Source organism: Ahaetulla prasina, chromosome 3 (genome assembly GCF_028640845.1).
Source record: "Ahaetulla prasina isolate Xishuangbanna chromosome 3, ASM2864084v1, whole genome shotgun sequence".
In the NCBI taxonomy this organism is placed as follows: Eukaryota; Metazoa; Chordata; class Lepidosauria; order Squamata; family Colubridae; genus Ahaetulla; species Ahaetulla prasina.
The window spans coordinates 182,554,258-182,576,766 of NC_080541.1; the positions used below are offsets into that span (position 1 = coordinate 182,554,258).

Genomic DNA, 22,509 nt, shown 5'->3' on the forward strand with positions numbered 1-22,509 from the left:
CTTAGGATGCTAACATGTTCCACTGGTCTTTGCTGTTATTTCCTGGCCACTGAGAATAGACTTTATCTACACTGCAGCAAAAAAACATTTGGGATGGAATGTTTTCCTATGTATATGGAACTTCTCTACTATCTCATTGATTTCACAAGCAGCAGTCACAGAATAGAAATTTGTCCTCTCAATATTCAATTCTACACAACATATAAGCTTCTTCCAACACCCGTCCCCGAATAGGTGCTGCCTTTCCAGTAAACAACACACAAACTAATTAACAGTAAGAAACGACACATCTCTTTCACAGAATCCCAATGTTAGATATTTTTTTTTGTTTTGACATGAACTACAGTTCTGTTAGGCTCCAACACATCAGTTGCAAGATGACATTCACTAGTGCAGATAGGTAAACACCCACAGCATATAACTATATCATTTTCTGTTCTTCAGATGGACTTCCTAAGTCTTCAGAAACCATGTAGTCAAATGGAGCTAGTTTATCCCATTCCAGAATAGCTTTCAATTGTCCTTTGCTGGTAACAAGGAGGTTTAGCTGTACAGGCAAAAACAGTGCTTTACAAAACCAGTTAAAGACTGAGTTATTATTTGGAATCTTCTTTGTGACGCTTGGCAGAGAATTTTTCACGTAACCTTTTCAATTTTCCAAGCTTTCCTTCTTCCAGTTGCTTCAGTTGTTCTGCAAACAGTAGTAGTTGAATAAATTAAGACAGAATACTTCCTAAAAAATAAGTTTTATATTTCTGCCTACTATTTTAAGAGTGCTTTATAAAATATAGATGACTAATGTACTTTTTCCAGTATGCAACTGGAAGTCACAAGAGATTTTACCTCCCTAATCCATATGCCTTTGCAATCCATACAGCTGAATTCACTCACAATCACAAGCAATAATTCTGTTTTAAGCTACACCTTCAAAACCCTAAAATGCAAAGTATTAGTTTCCATCTAAATTTCTGCTTTGTTGTCTCAGGCAATATGTTTTCTTTATTCAATGTAGCAATTCTACAGCCAGGAAAAAGTAACATTTTCTATATGTACTGAACAAAAACCTGCAATTTCGCTCCATGCCACTCCAAAGACATTTTAAATGCATGCTATTGAGGGTATAAACATATACAAAAATTAAATAATTACATGATTATTAAATTATTAAATGATAATAGCTTTTAGCCTTAGCTTCTATATAGTGTAGCCTATATAGAGGAGGCATTATACATTTAGATTTATTCCTCATATAACATAACGTAACATCAGAGTTGGAAGGGACCTTGGAGGCCTTCTAGTCCAACCCTCTGCCCAGGCAGGAAACCCTACACCATCTCAGTCAGATGGTTATCCAACATTTTCTTAAAAATTTCCAGTGTTGGAGCATTCACAACTTCTGAAGGCAAGTCGTTCCACTTATTAATTGTTCTAACTGTCAGGAAATTTCTCCTTAGTTCTAAGTTGCTTCTTTCTTTGATCAGTTTCCACCCATTGCTTCTTGTTCTACCCTCAGGTGCTTTGGAGAACAGCCCGACTCCCTCTTCTTTGTGGCAGCCCCTGAGATATTGGAACACAGCTATCATGTCTCCCCTAGTCCTTCTTTTTGTTAAACTAGACATACCCAGTTCCTGCAACCGTTCTTCATATGTTTTATCCTCCAGTCCCATAATCATCTTTGTTGCTCTTCTCTGCACTTTTTCTAGAGTGTCAACATCTTTTTTACATCGTGGCGAACAAAACTGGATGCAATATTCCAAGTGTGGCCTTACCAAGGCATTATAAAATGGTACTAACACTTCACGTGATCTTGATTCTATCCCTGTTTATGCAGCCCAGAACTGTGTTGGCTTTTTTAACAGCTGCTGCACACTGCTGGCTCATATCTAAATGGTTATCCACTAGGACTCCAAGATCCCTCTCACAGGTACTACTATTGAGCAAGGTACCACATATACGGTACTGGTGCATTTTGTTTTTTTGGCCTAAATGTAGAACCTTACTTTTTTCACTGTTGAATTTCATTTTGTTAGATAGCGCCCAATGTTCAAGTCTGTCAAGATCTTTCTGTAACTTGAGCCTATCTTCTGGAGTGTTGGCTATTCCTGCCAGCTTGGTGTCATCTGCAAATTTGATGAGTTCCCCATCTATCCCCTCGTCCAAGTCATTGATGAAGATGTTGAAGAGTACTGGGCCTAAAACAGAGCCTTGGGGTACTCCACTGCATACTTCCCTCCATGTGGATGTAGTTCCGTTGAGGACTACACGTTGAGTGCGGTTGGTCAGCCAGTTACGAATCCATCTGGTGGTGGTGCTGTCTAACCCACATTTTTCTACTTTATCTAGTAGTAGGTTATGGTCTACTTTATCAAATGCTTTACTGAAGTCCAAGTAAATTATATTGACAGCATTTCTCTGGTCTACTAATTTTGTCATTTTGTCAAAGAATGCGATAAGATTAGTCTGGCATATCTTTTTGACCCAAAGAAGAAAGCAAGTGGACAAAGGATATGGAATTCCTGTTACAATTCTTATATTACATTTTAGTTTTTGGCTGATCCTCAGCACCACATGAAGGTAGTCCTTGACTTACAACCGTTCAAGGACTATTTGAAGGTATAACGGCCCTGATAAAAGTGATTTACTATCAGTCCTTGCACTATAACCGTTAAATCAAAATTCAGGTGATTGGCAACTGCCATGTATTTATGACCGTTGCAGCATCCTGGGGTCATGTGAGCACCATTTTGCAATCTTCTCAGTCAGTTTCTGACAAGCAAAATCAACAGGGGAAGCCGGATTTGCTTTACAACTGGGTCATTCACTGCAGGGATTTGGTTAGCAATCATGGCAAAAAGATAATGAAATAAGGTATGACTCACTTAACCCCTTTGCTTATCAATGGAAATTCTGGTCCCAATTGTGGTTGTAAGCTGAGGGCTACCTGTACATCCATTTCTTTCTTTGGACTTCTCAAATACAGCAGTGAAATATTGAAAGAGTGATATGGAATGATATTATATCATATCCACTAAATTCCAAGAATCATGTGACTTTAAATGGAAGAAATGTGAAAATGGCAGTTGGGGCTATGGAAAATGGCATGCTCCATTAAACCTAAAGTAGCCTAGAAGATTACATTCTTATGTAGAATGATTCATGCTTTAAAAAAAAAACGCTTGACATATCTACTCTTTAAATCGTTCATAGCTTCTTTGGATTAAAAATGGATTATTGTGTATCACTTTACACCAACATGCAACTTACAGCCACTAAGATACAAATCTCAATGAGGGGCACTGAACCAGTCCTTTACAAGTGTTTTTAGAATATATTTGAATTCATAGCAAAGCTGTTGACAAGAAAGTAAGTGTTAGTGGCAAATTCTTGTGTAAGAGCTCAGAGAAAGAAAGAAAAAAGGGCACAAAAACTGCACATAATATACAGTGTACAAAAAACACTAAATTTATGCCAATAAATGCTGTTGTCCCTGTAGACTCCAAGCAGTTACAACAGTTTAAATACCTGTTGCAAGGACCAACTTGCATTCCTCCACTGGCACTCCAGAGAAGTTTGTATCTCTCAGACGTGGATACTATTCCAAAAAGTAAAAAAACCCAGACATATAAATATACACTTCTCCTTCTCTGATAAAGAAAAGTGCTTTTGACAAGGTAATGAAATAAATGGCAAGAAATGAAATACATTTGCTAGGTACTACAGTATTGTTATGGTAATGAACAGACTTTGTGCTTTTTTGGGTATATAAATGCACATGTTACACTTATTTTCAAAGATTATACAAAATTTTATTTATTTTTTCTTCTTTTCTTCTTTCTTACACAAAATTTTAGAAGAATGGGATTGTCTTTTTATTTATTTATTTATTTAAATTTTTATACCGCCCTTCTCCTGAAGGACTCAGGGCGGTGTACAGCCAAGGTTAAAACAAATATACAAAATTAAAATATCAATTAAAATACATATTCAATAATGGCCAAATTAAAACCGTCAAATTGACCCAGACTAAAATACCCCATATTAAATTACTAAAAATTAAAAATTTGAAAATTTAAAAATCAAGCCAGTCCCGCTTGGATAAATAAATAAGTTTTTAATTCATGGCGAAAGGTCCGAAGGTCAGATAGTTGGCGCAAACCGGGGGGAAGTTCGTTCCAGAGGGTAGGTGCTCCAACAGAGAAGGCCCGTCCCCTGGGGGCCGCCAGCCGACATTGCTTGGCGGACGGCACCCTGAGAAGACCCTCTCTGTGAGAGCGTACGGGTCGGTGGGAGGCAGGTGGTCCCGTAAGTACCCAGGCCCTAAGCCATGGAGCGCTTTAAAGGTGGTAACCAGAACCTTGAAGCGCACCCGAAAGAGCACAGGTAGCCAGTGCAGACTGCGCAGGAGTGGTGTTACCCGGGAGCAACGTGGAGCTCCCTCAATCACCCGCGCAGCTGCATTCTGGACTAACTGGAGTCTCCGAGTGCACTTCAGGGGTAGCCCCATGTAGAGAGCATTGCAATAATCCAGACGAGAAGTGACGAGAGCATGAGTGACCGTGCATAAGGCATCCCGGTCCAGAAAGGGGCGCAACTGGCGAACCAGGCGAATCTGGTAAAAGGCTCTCCTGGAGATGGCCGCCAGGTGATCTTTTTCCTGAACTAAGATAATGAACGGACCTAAACAGTATGCCTATTAGAAAATTATAAAGAGAGCAGTCACTACATAATCATATTTACCACAATGGCAGAACTCACCTTATTTCTATAATAGTTACTATGAATTTTGGCTAAACTTTCAAAAATTTCATCGCAAGTCACTGGGTCGGCAATCTGCAAGAATAGATGGTAGTAAAAAAGGAATTAAAAACTTACATATTTCGCAACAATAATTAAAACAGATTATATGTTCTTAATGTTTGGAAGGTATTTCAATTTTAACAGCCATACCTATTCAGTTATCAAATGAAAAAGCTTCCTAAAATAGATTTAACATGAATCTTGTGTGAATTCCATCCTTTTATCAATCTTCTACAAATCAAAGTAAATATCGTAATCCACAGGAAGTACACATGTGATTGAGTAAACAGCCCTAAAATATGCCCACATAATGAACCTAAGACCAAAAATAAATAAATAAATCAGTGGGATATGGAGATCTAGCATTATCCACGGTAGATAATACCAACACCTACAATCTCACAAGCGCTGGATCCAGGTCCCTTCATTTCATCACCTATTTTGGCTCTAAAACGTGACACAGAGTGATACATTTTGCAAAATCACGATGCCAAGATGCCGCCTCTCCATCCTACCGAGGTGCTAGCAGTTCTCAGGACAATGGATACAATCCTCCCTGCCTCTGGGCAAGGAGAACATTTCGCAACATTTACATGTGTTTTGGCTTTATTGGGGGGGGGAAGGGGGACGACGACACCCTCTTCCATCCAGATTGTTGTGGGCAATATGCTGACTCTGTAAACCGCTTAGACAGGGCTATAAAGCAGGGGTCTCCAACCGTGGCAACTTTAAGCCTGGAGGACTTCAACTCCCAGAATTCCCCAGCCAACAAAGCTGGCTGGGGCATTCTGGGAGTTGAAGTCCTCCAGGCTTAAAGCTGCCAAGGTTGGAGACCCCTACTATAAAGTACTGTGAAGCGGTATATAAGTCTAAAGTGCTATTTCTACTCATGAGAAAATGCTTCTATGAAGTCTAAAAAGAAAAAAAAAAGAGTCTTGAAGCACCGTACAAACTGGCGATCCACAGGTCCCAGTCCAGATCCCAGGACTGAAAGTCACGCAGAGGCTTCCCTTCGAGCCAGCAACACGCGTGCCTGCCTGACTCTGAATCGCTTGATCCCCCCCCCCCACTTCATAAACCTGTAAGACGGCCGGCGGAAAAAAGGAGCAACTTCTGAACTTTTCACAGCCTGCCGCAGCCCCGGTTCCGCATTTAACAGCGCCACAGCACAGCCCCTTCCTCGCTCTGGCCCGGGACGAAGAGGCTTTATAGCCGCAAAGTAAACGACCTTGGCGCGGCCAATCGCCTACCTCAGCCCCTTATTGCGCAAGGCCCCTGATGCCAGGGCCCAACCTGGGTCCCACCTGAGTATTCTCTCCCTCACGGAAAGCCTGCATCACTTTCTGCCGCACCACGACTCCCAAATCACGGCCGCGCTTGGTCTCCTCCACGGGCCACTCCTCGCAGAGCTTCAAGAAGCGCCGGTACCGCGCCGACGCCATCTTGGCGGACGTTTACCCAGCGCTATTGGCGCCCACCTCACATGGCCTAGGCCGGGCTGACTACGTCACTCCGTTTTGGCCCACGAAGCTGGCGGACGGGGTCTATTACGTAAGAACAGAAGATTGCGCCTGCGCAAAGGGAGGTGGCCGATATGTAGTTTTAATCACCAGGATCACAGTTGTAGAGTTACGGGAGAAAGTGAGACATTAAGCGATGAAATCAGAAATTCACTAGGGATTGCATTGATTGTACTTGGGCCAATGGCTTTGAGCGGTGTTTCTGAACTTCAGCGACTTTTAAGGGGCGTGTATAAGTGCACCTGCGTGCCTACCGTCCCTGTCCTAATATTCCTTTTTCTTACTCTTTTCATGTATCCAAATTATGTTTATACTTTTACCTGTTATCTTATATATGATTGACAAAATAAATAAATAAATTAACAAACAAACAAACAAATAAATATGCAGACTCCTTCCACTTATGGCTGTATGACTGTAACTTTGTTGCTTGTATCCTTATTATTGATATTTATAGTTTCCTGATTGCTTATTTGTACCCTATGACTATCATTAAGTGTTGTAAGTGTTGTACCTTGATGAAGATATCTTTCCTTATATGTACACTGAGAGCATATGCACCAAGACAAATTCCTTATGTGTCCAATCACACTTGGCCAATCAAAAATTCAATTCAATTCAATTCAATTCAATTTCTATTTCTATTTCTATTTCTATTCCCAGAATTCTCCAGCCATCTTGAAGTTCAGAAACACTGCTGTAACCGAGGACTTGTTACAGGTAATCTTCAACTTACGACCACAATTGAACCCAAAATTTCTGTTGTTAAATGAGATATTTGTTAAGTGAGTTTTGCTACTTGATGACTTTTTTTGCCACAGTTAAGTGAATCATTGCAGTCATTTAAGTTAGTCAGTTGTTTAGTGAATCTGGCTTCCCCATTGACTTTGCTTGTCAGGAGGTCGCAAAACTTGATCACGTGAACTCAGGACACTGACCATCATAAATATGAGTCAATTGCCAAAGTGTTTGAATTTTGATCACGTGACCATGGGGATACTGCAATGGTCATAAGTGTGAAAAACGTTTATAAGTAACTTTTTCAGTGCTGTTGTAATTTTGAGCGGTAAATAAGTGAACTGTTGTAAGTCGAGAACTCCCTGTATTAAGCATTTAAAGAATAGATTTGCCAATGCAAATGGCATTGCAAATATAGGCTAAGAGACAAGTGTCCAGAGCAAAGTACAATAAAACCAGAACTGTGACACCTGTGTCCTATTGTCACAGCGCAAACTATGCTCTCTTGCCCTTGTGTGATGATATGGCATGCAGCCATGGGGCTGGTTAGCACTCTGAAAGCCCCCCCCCTTTCCTTTTAATTGACCTATAACATTGTTTTTAATCATCCTAGCCTGTTTTTAAATTTTAACTTTTATATACAATTTTTCTGTTTTAATATTTTATTGTACATTGGCCAGAGCCCCTCTGTAAGGGAGAGGAGCAGTTTCAAAATGTGATAGATAGATAAATAAATCGTCATTCACTTTAGGCAGACATTCACGGCCCCAGAATGTCAGGGGCAGAATTTCCATTCTATTCCATGTACATTTCATCACTTCCGCCTCCAATGAGCACTTTTGCTGAGAGCCTTATTGTATCAGCAAAACTAGTGTGCTGGTGGTTGAATCAATAATGTATCTTTGGCAATGTAATCAAGTGTTTGGTAGGTCAGGGTTTTGTAATTAACTTAGGGGCTTAATTTTTTTTAACGATACCCTTACAATAAACATCATTTCCCATCTGTGCATCTCACTGAACATTCACTCCCAGTAAATATAATAAAAAAGCAGCTGCAGCCCCTGGCTTTCTATAACCATCAAATACTTCACCAACACATGACATTATGGTAATCTTCACAAACTCAGTTCTTCAAAGTTTCCCCTATTTTTATTTTTAAGAACAGGAAAAATATTAAAATGCAAACTATGTAGCCTTTGAGAAAAAAAACAAAAAACCAAATACTCTTTGGAAGCCTTGAAAACATGAGATCTATATTCTTCAAGAACAGTGAACAAGACATTAACTCGCTGATTCATCTGACACAGATCTACAGTGAGGACACTGTGGTGTCATTCAGACTGGAGAAATGCGATTGTATGGTAGTCAAAAGAGGGAAGACTGATGGGGTGGAATTACTAGCAAGCCACATAGTAGACATATAGGCCGACTACAAATACCTGGGTATTCTATAGTCATGTGGGAACCACAATCAAGAGACAGAAACATCCAAGTATCACCAAAAGTTAAGAGAGGCCCTGAAGAGCAAGCTCAATGGGAAGAACAAGATCCATCCCATCAATATGTATGCTCCGCCAATGTGAAAACTTGAAGCTCTTCAAATTGTACCCCAAGTCCCAACACCCAGAGACTGTGCACATCTGGAAAGAGGGGAAGCAGGGTGTAGTGACGGTCAAAGCCACTATTATGGGTGAAACCCAGAACATCCAGGAGCACATCAGTAATATGGTAATCAAAGATGAGCTGTTGAGAGAATACCTGAGGCAGCAGCAGACAAAGGAGGAAGACCAAGCAGAGAAAGTACCATGGCAAGACAAGATCCTGCATGGGATGTACCATTGACATAGCTAAGTAGTAGATACCGGGGAATTCTACCTGTGGCTAGAAAGGGCTGGATTAAAACACAGCACTGAAGCACTGATCGTAGCAGCATAAGAATAGGCACTAAGCACCAGATCCACAAAAGCAAGGGTCTACCACATTAGACAGTACCAAGGTACAGATGTCAGAAACAGTCTAATATGATATAAGATAAAGGCAAGAATAGCATAGCTGAACAGCACAAACAGAAAACAGAATAATAGAGTTGGAAGGGACTATGGAAGTCTTCTAGTCCAACCACCTGCTTAGGCAAAAAACCCTAACCACTTCAGACAAATGATTATCTAATATCTTCTTAAAAACTTCCAGTGTTGGAGCATTCACAACTTCTGGAGGCAAGTTGTTCCATTAATTAATTGTTCTGTCAGGAAATTTCTCCTTGGTTCTAGGTTGCTTCTCTCCTTGATTAGTTTCCACCCATTGCTTCTGGTTCTGCCCTCAGGTGCATTGGAGAATAGCTTGACTCCGTCTTCTTTGTGGCAGTCCCTGAGATAGTGAAACACTGCTATCATGTGATGCCTAGTTCTTCTTTTCATTAAGCTAGACATACTCAGTTCCTGCAGCGTTCTTCATATGTTTTAGCCTCCAGTCTCCTAATCATCTTTGTTGCTCTTCTCTGCATTCTTTCTAGAGTCTCTACATCTTTTTTATATCGTGGCGAACAAAACTGGTTGCAGTATTCCAAGTGTAGCCTTACCAATGCATTATAAAATGGTATTAACACTTCACGTGATCTTGATTCTATCCCTCTGTTTATGCAGCCTAGAACTGTGTTTTTTGGCAGCTGCTGCACACTCCTGGCTCATTTAAATGGTTGTCCACTAGGACTCCAAGATCCCTCTCACAGTTACTACTATTGAGTGAAGTACCACATATACTGTATCTGTGCATTTTTCGCCATTGAATTTCATTTTGTTAGAAGGCGCCCAATGTTCAAGTCTGTCAAGATCCTTCTGTATCTTAAGTCTATCTTCCGGAGTGTTGGCTAATCCTGGTAGCTTGGTGTCGTCTGCAAATTTGATGAGTTCCCCATCTACCCCCTCGTCCAAATCATTGATGAAGATGTTGAAGAGTACTGGGCCTAAAATAGATTCTTGGGGTGCCCCACTGTATACTTCCCTCCATGTAGATGCAGTTCCATTGAGGACTACACATTGAGTGCAGTTGGTCATCCAGTAATAAATCCATCTGGTGGTGATGCTGTCTAATCCACATTTTTCTATTTTATCCAGTAGTAGATTATGGTCTACTTTATCAAATGCCTTACTGAAGTGTAAATAAATTATATTCACAGCATTTCTCTGGTCCACTAATTTTGTCACTTTGTCAAAGAATACAATAAGATTAGTCTAGCATGATCTGTTTTTGACAAGCCCATGTCTGTCAAACCCATGTTTGGCTTTTGGTTATTGCTTTGTTTGCTTCTACTGTGTTTCCCTGTCTTATATTTTTTTGAACCCTGAAATAAGTGATTGGCCTTATTGCCATGTGCTCAAAAACCCGATTGGGATTATTATCACGGGATGTCTTATAAAAGGGTAGGTGTTCGCTGATTCGTTGCTTGATTATCTTTTCCAGAATCTTCCCTGGTATTGAGGTCAGGCTGATAGGTCTGTAGTTTTCTGGATCTATTTTTTTCCCTTTTTTGAAAATGGGAATTACATCAGCTCTTTTCCAGGTTGGTGAATGGAGGGCTACTTTTCTCCTTAAAATATGTGCAAATTTATTTTCCTGGAGAACAACAACAAAAAAAGTATTGTTCTGCTGCCAAATTGCTTCAATGGATGTCTCATCTTTAGTGGGGCAGAGTGGGCTAAGCTGAGGAAAGGACAGCGATATATGTGGATTGGTGCTAAAAATGAGCAAAATTGGAGAATTGTGAGAAATCCAAAGGAAATCCGAAGGAAATTCAGAATTTGTGGGAGTGTTAATTCCATCTCCATACCATCTGTGTTAGTTCCATCTCCGCTTGCTCCCAGTGATGTATTTACAAAGGAACAGAATCCTTCATAGGTGTGGGCATCCCGGAAACTTCTTATTGCTGGGAGCAGGAGGCAGATGCATAACACCATTTATGTCATTTTATTTGTGGTGACATCGCTGGCAGATGCTTGATATATAGTTAGGCAGATGCTTTTTCATAGGGTACATCATAATTTCAGGGCACTATATTCTCTAGTATAATTCCTCAGTCATCAGACTTGACCAGTAACTCTGAAAGACCCAAATTAAGAGGAAGGAAAGATTTGCTGGAAGTAATTTTAGAACTGCAATATTTTTATTCAATGCTTATACAATAAAATGTAAGCATTTATCTGGTTATAATACTCATTGAATTGACCCAGGAAATTTAGGATATAACGGGGTTGTTCCATTCTATGCATATTTACTCAGACAAAAAGAGGAGTTTAATGCCATTTCCCTAAAATTGCTTAGAGGAACTTGCTGTAAAGTTAAGCTTTTACAGCCGTGATGTTTTATAGCACAGTTATCTACAATTCTGTGCTGTAATAAGTCCCACTGAACTTTATATGGCATCCTCCCTGGAAGTAGGATACAATTGCAACTTTTATTTATACATTCCCTTAAATGTTGAAGGATGTTCATCAAATATATATCAATATGCTTAATTCAGAAGAACTAACTCAATATCTTATAGTCTGCATTAGTAGTTATAACAGTTATAATCTAGATTGTTGCAGAAAATGAACATATGCATAAATTGCTTTCTTAATGTCAAATTATTATTTTATAAATATTTGACACAGCAAGAGTTTGACAGGCAGCTCAAATGAAGACAAATCCTTTTGCACCTAGAGCCTATGACTGTCTATGTGGAATTGCTTTGGATTTTGCGATGTAAGTTTCATATTAACAGTATTCAACACTGTGAATAATTTCTAGCAATTTCCTGAAGCTGGGCAGCAGGCTAAGTGGAATATGTACTTGGCCTGATGATTTAATCTCCCTGTCACACAATTTGTGGTTACTCACAGGCCACATTAAAGAAATATATTCTAGATAGCAAAAAGATTTCCCCGGAGGTCTGCTATTTAAACTAGGAAAACACGATTTTACAGCAATTATGTAAATATTGACAGATCTGTGAGAAATAGCATTAGGAAATATAGACACGGTCAATACGTTTTAAGACCCATACACTTTATTTACAGTTTCACATTCCATCTTGCCTGCATATTTCTACATCTGTATTTTGTATTTACAACACTCAGCGGATTTTCCATATGACATGGGAATAGTGTTCTTTATTTACCAGTAATATACTCCAAACTCCTGTAAACATTTTGTGAAGTTTGTTGTAATGGTTACCCACATGCAAGAAAAATACATACATGCATAGAAATGTTGATATAAAATATCTAGAGGATTATTGGGCCCATAATGATATCAGTACACCCATGTTTCAAGATTGTCTTAACACCTCTGCAGTGTAACTCTGACCTGAAGTATCAAGGTATGAATCCCTCCATAACTGCTCTTTCCAGATTTTGCACCCTCTTTGTAACAAGTCTCTTCTTATTCTTCCATCAATATCTTCCATTATTTCTCTGAGAATATCTCGTACCTTCTGCTTTTGATTGTGGCTCTAATTGTACTTACTCTTTGGAAAATACTTTGGCATAGACACTAGCATGGAATACAAAGGAACAAGGAGTTAATTTAAAGTTTTTAAAGTACTGCTGTTTAGTAGCTAAGCTTGTTCAAATGTGATTGTCCTTCTTAACCCATCAAATTGGATGAATTAAGCTGAATTGTTTTAAGGACCTGCCAGCCTATCTTCATAGCTCTTTTCATGAGTTTCATAGATGCTTGGTCCTTGCTTGCCCTGCAAAACTGAATGGCTTTTCATTAAAAAAAGTCCTTAACTCTTTAAATTCTTTTCAAGTATTCTTTTTCACAAATGACATGAATAGGCAACAGTAAAATTAGAAAAGAAAATTGTCCAATGGTTCACAATTATGAGGACTTCTGCTCAATCCATAGTGGCATATAGTATCATTTGAGCTTTCCTTAACAAACTGCCCTTTTTATTGCTGTAGTAGCTGGACGGCTTCCTACTGTTATAGCCCGAAGTACAGGTTCTACTATTTCAAATCATGTTTTTAATTCTGTAATTGTCATTCTCCCATACTCTGGAAAATTTTAATTAAGTTTTCTAGACCAAAAATATAACCATGATCTGGTCCCTCATATCTTGAGTCTTTGTAAGTTGTGTGAGCAAAGTCTATCATGCGAACATCAACTTTAGGATGGCTATTTCCATGTGAAGCAGAGCAGACTATGTTTTGATAGTGTCCCTGAGGGTCATTGTCTGAAGGCATTGTTTTCTCCAGTCCCTCATAGTTTATGAGAAGTGAGCTAGAGAAGAACCGGTAAGAATTTTGGTTTTTGATGACAGATAGCAGAGTATTCAGCTGAAACAAAATTGGTTCCACAAGGTCTGTTCTAAAATGATTCCCATTGTGAAGGAACTGGCAAAGGGCTTGCTTGAAGCCATCTGGTGAAAGTTTTCGTCCGTAGTACTTATCCTTGCAAATATATTGGATGGTATCTGCCTGGTAAACCTTGAATTAAAAACAATAACAATCTATATTAGCCATCTGTTTTGCAGATTGTAATCCGTTAAGTGATTTTATGTACTCCTTCTGAAAGCCTCAATAGTACATTTTGAATGTGTGCATTAGAAACTTACTATATTTATCTTTATCACTGCAAAGCAGAACTATAAAGTCTTGCATACAGGGAATTCAAGTGTTGAGAAAGTACAAGCTGGGATCAAGGTTTTGCATTCATTTTAACATTATTTATTATATTTGTATAGTATCTTTCTTTTCAAAGTCTCTTTAGTGCGTTCTTTCAGTAAACCAATGACGTACTTGGGCTGAGCTAGTTACTGGTTTCCATGTTACCCAGCAACATTCAGAGCTGCTATATTATCTTTTAAAAAATATATATGTTAAAGGATTTAATTTAATAGTGCTTGATGGCAAAATAAATTTACACTCAGGCAATCCTGTTCTGAAATTTATTTTCAGTTGCCACACTGACAGAAATGACTGCTTTCATGATTACATAGCTGCAATTATTCAAAGCCACAGGAAACCTTTGTGTTGTTTTTTTATTTGCATTTATATCCCGCCCTTCTCCGAAGACTCAGGGCGGCTTACACTATGTCAAGCAATAGTCTTCATCCATTTGTATATTATATACAAAGTCAACTTATTGCCCCCAACAATCTGGGTCCTCATTTTACCTACCTTATAAAGGATGGAAGGCTGAGTCAACCGTGTTCTCTCACTAAGGAAGAATTTATTTTGTAGATGATTGTCTTTGACTTAGATCATCTGCTAAAGTGTCTCTCTATATTAAAGTAGTTAGTAGGAGGATCAAACCCTAAAATAAAATCTGCAGCTCTAATATATTTGCTTTATATGAATTATCCTTATTTTTAGTGGCAAAGAAGCTGATGTTTAGCTTTCTTCAGGGTGTAAGGGTAATTCGGGTACATTTAAATAAATGGGCATTCCTTATCTGAATAGTGGACCATAGTCATTGCATATTTGTGTCCCTATACACCTGCTTATCTTAGATAAGTGATGACATTTTGTTGTGATTGCTATTTAGTTAGTATTAGCTGCACTGCGGTGGGGTCTTCAGTGATTTTCAACATAACCAATCTTTTCCCCAAAAGATTTCAGAAGTGCATACATAACTTTTGCAAATTATTTTTTTGGAAAACTGTAACTATAATCGATCAACAAGCATTTCAGATATACCATGTCTTTCTAAGCACAGACCTAGGCTAACACAGAAATGCTTGGATGGAAAATCATATTTGAATTTAATTTTTTGCCCCTCCCCTTTGTTTATTTACAATTACTAAATTCATGGCACTCTTTCATGGTAACATGTGCAATTTTCAGAACAGATTTCTGCTCACCTGCATGCCACAAATACGGACTCCAAGGGAGGCTGATGTACTCTGTTCACATTTCTTTATTTGGCGTGCTTTCTTCTCCTCTGATGCATCATCACCATGCTGCCTGGTTCCCATTTTTAAGTCCAGAACACATGGGTATTTATATTTGGATACAACATTTTCTAGTAAGAGAAATTCTGGAAGTACTAGTTAAGAAAATCAGTATTTTACTTAGGTTTACTTTGCAGTTTTCCATTAGTTTCTGTACTTAGCTTCTTGTTTCCATTTCAGCTCATTTATCATGAGAAATGTGTCTCAGAGCTATCTGTCCATCATTTTCTATCCCTGGTAAAGGTCAATAGAATATTTCTTCTTAGAGAGGTCAACAATCAATGTACATACATTGAAGGATAGTTTTAATTACAAGGTTGAGCTTTCAGATTCTACTAGGATGTGGGTATTATGCAAGGGTGGGTTCTACTTACTTTTACTACTGGTTTGCAATGGGACCGTGTGCGAGCTTCTGTGCATGCACAGATCACCCATGATAACGTCGTGGGAGGTGGGCGGAGCCTCCTGCCATTTTACTTCTGGTTCTATAGAACCGACCAAACCGAGAGCCACCCACCACTGATATCATGGTTCCTTGAATACAATTTCTAAGTACGTAGTCTTTTTTTTTAATTATATCTGAAAAGACTTTCAGCACAAATTCAAAATTTTTGTTGTGTCTCTGTATAACATTCTAGTGGAAATGCAATATTTTAAATATTTTTATAATCTGGATTATAAGAATCCAAAATTCTGAGTTGTTACACATCAAATGTAAACAGTGAAACTAAAAAATATATGAGATGCAAATTTGGTTTCCTGCAAATGTTGATTAAATAGGCATGGCAACACTTTTGTTATAAGAATATCTAGAAATAGGATGTATAAACAAGATTAACACTGTTAATTATTACTATACTGGAGATACATGGTTGCCTTTGTGATAATTGTTAAATGCTAAATTAATTAAAATCTGCATTTTTGCTATTATTATAGACAAATCCAGGTCAAAATATTTGAGAGTAACTTTCATTAAGTTTAGCGTGTATATTGCTGCAATCTTGGTCCCACTGAAATACATGTTTACTAATATAACCAGTGTGTAATTAAGACTTAAAATGTCATTTTGTGTCATTAACATATTGCATTTAAACTTTTTATAAACTGCCCCTTCTATCTTTATAACAGCACTAGCTAGCAGCCTTTAAAAAGTACAAATTATCGATTATGCACGTGTACTGTAATGTTCAGCTAATTCAGAAAAAAGATACGATGAGGTTTATTCTCCTTATACTTGGAAGACATGCGATTTAGATGCTGTTTGTGACAGTGCAATCCCCAAGGATTAAAGCTTTTATTTGCCTCTTGGTTCCCATTGGCATCCTCCATAAGTGATGATACATCTTGGTGATACTGAAGATCTGTCTGCAGTCGTGTGTTCCCATGGCAGCTAGACACAAAGGAATCTGATTATCTTATTGTCTGGAAGGAAAAGATTACCACTATACAGCTCAGCATATACACGTATTTCTAAATCCTTGTAATCTCAGCTGGATTTTAGACATAGTATTAAACCCATGTAGTCAGAAGTAGGATTCTGCAAGTCCACAATTCAGACTGCAGCCTGACAGTGCATTGTTTAGAAGTAAGCCTTACTGAGTTCAGTCTGACTTATTCTTAAGAATGTGGGCACTAAACTGCAATCTTCATTGTGAGACAGAATGCTAAGGATTGTAACCTTGTTATTAGTTGTGAAGTCGTGTCCGACCAGGGGTGAAATCCAGCAGGTTCTAACAGGTTCTGGGGAACCGGTAGCAGAAATTTTGAGTAGTTCAGAGAACCGACAAATACCACCTCTGGCTGGCCCCAGAGTGGGGTGGGAATGGAGATTTTGCAATATCCTTCCCTCAGGAGGGGAGGAAATGGAGATTTTGCAATATCCTTTCCTTGCCACGCCTACCAAGCCATGCCCACAGAACGGGTAGGGAAAAATTTTGGATTTCACTCCTGTGTCTGACCCATTGTGACCCCTGGACAACATTCCTCCAGATCTTCCTGTCCTCTACCATCCTCTGGATTGTAACCTACCCGGTGTTAATAATCTCGACTGTAGAAAATATGTCTTTAGTAACAGAGTTGTTAATGCCTGTAATGCATTACCAGACTCCGTGGTCTCATCCCTAAATCCCCAAATCTTTAACTCAAAACTGTCTACTGTTGACCTCACCCCATTCCTAAGGGGTCTGTAAGGGGTGTGTATAAGAGCACCAGCGTGCCTACCGTTCCTGTCCTTATGTTCCCTTTAGTTGTATTCATTTTATGTTTTCAATTTATGCTTATATATATTATCTAATATGTATTTGACGAAATAAATAAATAAATAAATAAATAAATAAATAAATAAATAAATATTGTAGCACTATTTACGTATGGGCAATGCACATAGTTATCAGTTAGTCATGACCAGCAAGCAGTTTTCTGATTAACGAATATAGGGAAACTTTATTTTATAGTTTAAGAACAGCACAACGAACCAACATTTTAATTGAGAATAAATCCCCCAAATTGTGCAAATAATTCAGACTTAGTCCACTTTTATCTAAAAGAAAAATGTTCATGAGCTTAACATGCCTCTTTCCTCCCTCCTGCCAATAAAAGAAGATTAGATAGATCATCTTCCTGAATTACTATATTGGCGAAGTTAAGCAGCTTATTCTGTCCAAGGGCAGCCTCAAGGTGTATAAAATCTGTTTGACTTTGTCATGTATTATTTTAGATGGAAATCAAGTACAGTATCTGGGCTGGAAATAGAGGCAATGCAAGCAGGAATGTGATTGGCAATGGAGGAATAGGTACCATATAAATCTAACAGTTCATTTAAAAAATATTCATGCTAGTACAGTTTTTTGGCAAGTCAAAATAATTGGATAATCCTAGAACTCATTTGTGGGGCAAGGCCCATACATAAATGTGGGATTTATGTTAGTAATTCATTGAATGGAAACCAGAAAATTAAGCTTTCTTCTTTTGTATTGGATTTCTGGCTTTTTGTACTGCTTACCTGCTTTCAATGACATTTGTGAATGGGCTGTGATTCCATTTGACAAATGTGTGATCATTCTTGCTGGTTTTTGCTTGGTTGAGTTTCTGCCATATTTTCATTGAACACTCCTTTGAGATGTTATCCAAGGAATTGTGATTATCTGTCTGTGGACAGGCTACAAGATTCAGATTTCCCATGCTATCCTTCTTGAGGTACACAGATATTATACCTTTAAGTGGAAAAATAAATTGTATCAACGTGGAAGAATTGATATGTAAATTCATATACATAGAATCTGATACAATCCCAGATTTCTTTTTCTACTTTAACAAATGTTCACTGCTAATTTGAGAACCCACATATTCAAAGCAAATAAAATAAACTGTAGTTCTTCATACAAAGTTAAACTGCAGTTCAACTTGCCACAGAATACAGTGATGATTATAATATTGGATGATTTTAAAAGATTAGAAACAAATTCATGAAAAGAAAGGTAAGCAATGACAAGTAGATATTAACCAGGGGTGAAATCCAGCAGGTTCTGACAGAACTGGTAGCGGAAATTTTGAGTAGTTTGGAGAACCGGCAAATACCACCTCTGGCTGGCCCCAGAGTGGGGTGGGAATGGAGATTTTGCAGTATCCTTCCCCTGCCATGCCCACCAAGCCGTGCCTACAAAACCAGTAGGGAAAATTTTTAGATTTCACCCCTGATATTAACTGTGTCTATGTAATAAAGCTACATAATAGAAACAACAAGTCTCTTGCTTCAAATTTCTAAGGAATGGAATTAAGGGAATGTTTCAGCCCTCAAGCCTTCTATCAAATTCTGGTGAGCCTTTGTGGAAACAAGATGTTGCATTATGTAACCTGTGATCAGATCACAGCTGAACTCTTTTTATTTGCTCGACATTTATTCCAAACCATGTTTATATGAGACTTTATAGAGAAGTACAAAGATGGCCTTTAAGAAAACTGATTGATTAAATGGCATCAAGTCAGGGTCAGTTTCTAGTGACCCCATAGTTTTCTCTATCATAATTCGTCGCTGACCTGGTCCTACAGGTATTTCAAAAATGCACACATTGCCATTCTAACTGAGTCCATCTACTCATTCTACTCTTCTTTTTCACAGTATTAAAATGTGATTATACAAAAAGAATAACAAAAATAGATTTGGAAGGGACCCTGGAGATCCTCCAGTCCAACCCTCCATTCAAGCAGGAGACCCAATACCATTTCAGATAAATGGCTGTCCAGTCTCTTCTTACAAGAGTTCCATGGACAGAGCTCCCACAACTTCTGAAGGCAAGCCATTCCACTGGTTAATTGTTCTCATTGTTAGAAAGATTCTCCTTAGTTCTAGGTTGGTTCTCTCCTTGATTAATTTCCATCCATTGCTACTTGTCCTGCCTTCAGGTGCTTTGAAGATTGACCCTCTCTTCTTTGTGGCAGCCCCTCAAATATTGGAACACCGCTATCATGTCACCCATAGTTCTTCTTTTCACTAGACTAAAAATACCCATTTCCTGCAATCGTTCTTCATATGTTTTAGCCTTGTTGGTTTTGCTCTTCTTCCTTCTGCACTTGTACATAAGTAATTTGTGGTCCACAGTCAGCACCTGACCATATTTTTAATGCTATAACTGAGTTGCTATATCTCCTTTTAACAATAGTAGCGTCCCTTAATCTTCTGTACTCCATTTGATGATGTCCATATACAGACATTGTTTAGTTGTGTGAAGAAGTATTAGTTGAGAAATCATTGGATACAGAAATTGATAATTAGTTCTCCTGCTTCATCTCTTGCAGCAACTATTAGGAAAACATTAACTTGGCCCAGGAAAACAAGGAAGTACGAGAAAGAAACTCAAGACTGCTTTGCCTTGATTCTCTTTGATATAAGCGATTGAGAAGAAGAAATACTGACAGGATTTCAAGATTCTATTATTATAGCCTATATCAGTAAAATAGTGTCTCTAGTATTTTATGTAGTGTCTTTTCCCTGACCTAGGTTATCCTGAAGGGCTGACAGATATATGTTATTTTGGTGTGCTGCCATTTCTTTAAAGTATATGGAGATGTCAACTATGGATGGGGGATAATCAATATCTGCTCTCCATGTTGATCCAAAATTTTTGCTGTGTGCTCAAGCTCCTAAATTACAGGAGGTTGGCAAGCAAATTATATACTCCAAAGGCCTAATCCCTGTGTCGGAATGTTGGGTGTGTCAAATGTTGGGTGTGTCCCCTAAAGTAGAGAATAAGGATATAAGTTAAATTACACAGTCAACTGGAATAACCCCCTGTCTTTCTTTCCTTCCATTTTCCCCCTTTCAGTATGATTCCATGTCCTCCAATTTGGGTAAGCGGAAGAATCTAGAAAAATCTTGGCAAGAAAATTTTGTCTGTATTCTGATAGTCATTTTCACAGCACCAAAAGAAGTGAGAGAAATTAACTATAAAGTCTTCACAAGTTAAGGTTAAGCTAGACAGACAGATGATTGATGGATAGGTAGATAGATAGATAGATAATAAATAGATAAAGAGACAGATATTTAGAAATAATTACCATAAATTAAATTAATATATATCTCACTAAATATTAGAAAATGCTAGTATACTTATTTAATTTGTTACCTGTGTTTCCCTGAAAATAAAACTGGGTCATATTAATTTTTGCTTCAAAAGATATATTATGGCTCATTTTTCAGTTAGATCTTATTTTTAGGGAGATACAGTAATAAATGTGTCTGTCTGTCTGACAATCTTAAATGGGGTTTATTTTTGGGGTAGGGCTTATATTACAAGCATCCTGAAAAATCATGTTAGGGCTTATTTTCCGATTGGATCTTATTTTCAGGGAAACAAGTTCTGTTGACTGGAGATTTCAAAATCCTTTAAAATTAAACCAAACTTGGTCTACAGAGCTCTAATTCCAGGACTGACCTCTGTAAAAGACATGCTATGACTATCCTATTCAGCACCCTATTCCTCCATTTCAAATTGATTCCATTGCCCATTCCATAGGAATTCTGAAGCTGTCTGATTAGAAGGTTCAGATTTACTATTATACACAGTCTTTTCCTTGAGCTTCACTATTGAATGGTAAGAGAGCATGAAGTGTCTGTAATTTCCCTAAATGAGATAATCATCTTTGGAAATCAAATAAAATCCAAATCAGGCAAAGAAGATTACTTTAAGATTTGATTTCACCCTAGTGTAAACTGCGATTAAAAAGTAGTATAGCCATATTATCTAGTCGTAACCTTTTCTTTAGTTATCTAGAGTGGTGCTTTGCTTGTTCTATTTTAGAACAAGCTCTTTTTCACATTGCCACATATGTGACATTTGAGTACTCTGCCTTGCCCTAAAATAATACACCATGGAAAGCAAAAGTGGGAGGTGCTGGTTACTAAGAAAGTAGAACTTCTTATTGAAATATGTTAGAAGTTCTTCCAAACAGGAACAAACATGCCATAATCAAATTAGAATAGTCCTCTCATATGCTTGCATAATTTTTCAAATGCTGAAGGCTCAGAAGTAATGGGTAAAGGACTTGTATTATCCTCAATACTGTTTTCTTGGGCAGTAATTGCAAATTAAGTAGTTGTTTCACTTGTAATATTGACCAAGAAAACTTCTAAAAGTTATTTTATTAACCCCACTGTTATACTGTAGAATACATAATCTTTACTCTGACATGTGGTATATGTTTTTACCTTAAACAGAGCATCCACGTTTTCGTTTATTCTTACAACTCTATTATTTATTAAATTGTTATCTTGCCGTTATTACTTTATAAATAACTCAAGGCAGCAAATATATATAACAGCCCTTCCTCCTCCTATTTTCCCTGTGAAATGAATTGAGCTGAGAGTGACTGGCCTAAAGTCACCCAGCTGGTTTTCAAGTTTAAGGCAGAACTAGAACTCACAGTGTCCTGGTTTCTAGGCTGGCATCTTAACCATTACTCTCCAAACTCCATATGGGAATAGGCAAGCAAAAATTATATTAATAAAGAAGGATATTTGTAGCTCAGGGCTGAAATGAAAATTATATTCAAAAATTATATTATATACAAAAATTATATTCTTTGTCCAAAGATGAAACAAAATTAACAAAAAAAAAAGAAGAAGGGGTGATGGAAGAGGTCAAACTGCTTGTACAGATCAGATTATTACTTTGCGCATAAAGAAATAGCTTCCTAGAATTTCTAATAAGAGAATGCCAAATATTTTATCCTTCTTATTGAGATTACAAGTGCATTAATTTATTTTTGTAGTGAAAAGAATATTGAAGATACTTTAAAACTATAGCATGTTCTTAAAATTATATTCTTTTATTTTATTCAGTAATGCTTGGCTTGTTAAAAGTTCCATCGAAGCACCCATCTACAAAATGCAGACAAGTTCAAAAGAGAGAGAAAACAGGTGGTGACCCCTCTTGGTGAAACCTAGGCATTGCCGATGGCTGTGGCTAGTGATACCTTTATTTTTTTGCCCTCTGATAGCACAAGAGTTGTCAGTCAATCAACCAG

At 37.9% G+C, this 22,509-nt stretch overlaps 2 protein-coding genes and 1 long non-coding RNA gene across 6 annotated transcripts in view; 1 reads left to right on the top strand and 2 right to left on the bottom strand.

The window, feature by feature from the left end:
- Positions 1-293: 293 nt before the first annotated feature.
- On the bottom strand, positions 294-6,322 carry LOC131194733 (ubiquinol-cytochrome-c reductase complex assembly factor 2). Of its 2 annotated transcripts, XM_058176091.1 has the most exons (4): positions 6,102-6,322; positions 4,756-4,830; positions 3,523-3,592; positions 294-691 (listed from the first exon to the last, which is right to left on the bottom strand). In XM_058176091.1, exons 1-4 carry the CDS (start codon positions 6,237-6,239, stop codon positions 597-599), a joined length of 378 nt encoding a protein of 125 aa, XP_058032074.1. In that variant the 5' UTR covers positions 6,240-6,322; the 3' UTR covers positions 294-596. The 2 variants fall into 2 exon arrangements, with proteins under 2 accessions (XP_058032074.1, XP_058032073.1); XM_058176090.1 differs by lacking the exons at positions 3,523-3,592; positions 4,756-4,830; positions 6,102-6,322 and adding an exon at positions 2,001-3,516.
- LOC131194740 (uncharacterized) overlaps positions 6,235-22,509 on the top strand; it is a 30,880-nt gene continuing 14,605 nt past the window's right edge. For both annotated transcript variants that reach the window (XR_009154291.1, XR_009154292.1), the window contains exons 1-3: positions 6,235-6,348; positions 6,981-7,037; positions 20,310-20,334. This is a non-coding gene — a long non-coding RNA (uncharacterized LOC131194740). The remainder of the gene's footprint in view (positions 6,349-6,980; positions 7,038-20,309; positions 20,335-22,509) is intronic.
- IP6K3 (inositol hexakisphosphate kinase 3) overlaps positions 10,731-22,509 on the bottom strand; it is a 37,515-nt gene continuing 25,736 nt past the window's right edge. The window contains exons 2-5 of one of the 2 annotated variants that reach the window (XM_058176052.1): positions 17,990-18,200; positions 16,200-16,378; positions 14,899-15,074; positions 10,731-13,522 (exon numbers count right to left, since the gene is read on the bottom strand). In XM_058176052.1, coding sequence (XP_058032035.1) covers positions 13,076-13,522; positions 14,899-15,074; positions 16,200-16,378; positions 17,990-18,200 — 1,013 coding nt within the window. In that variant the 3' untranslated portion in view covers positions 10,731-13,075. The remainder of the gene's footprint in view (positions 13,523-14,898; positions 15,075-16,199; positions 16,379-17,989; positions 18,201-22,509) is intronic. The other variant, XM_058176051.1, reaches the window with a different exon arrangement.

Coding starts and splice junctions, on each gene's coding strand:
- LOC131194733 (XM_058176090.1), bottom strand. CDS start 2,433: ATGACAAAATTAGTAGACCAGAGAAATGCTGTCAATATAATTTACTTG. Junction 692..2,000: donor GAAATTCAACAGTGAAAAAA/GTAAGGTTCTAC, acceptor TACTGTTTGCAG/AACAACTGAAGCAACTGGAA.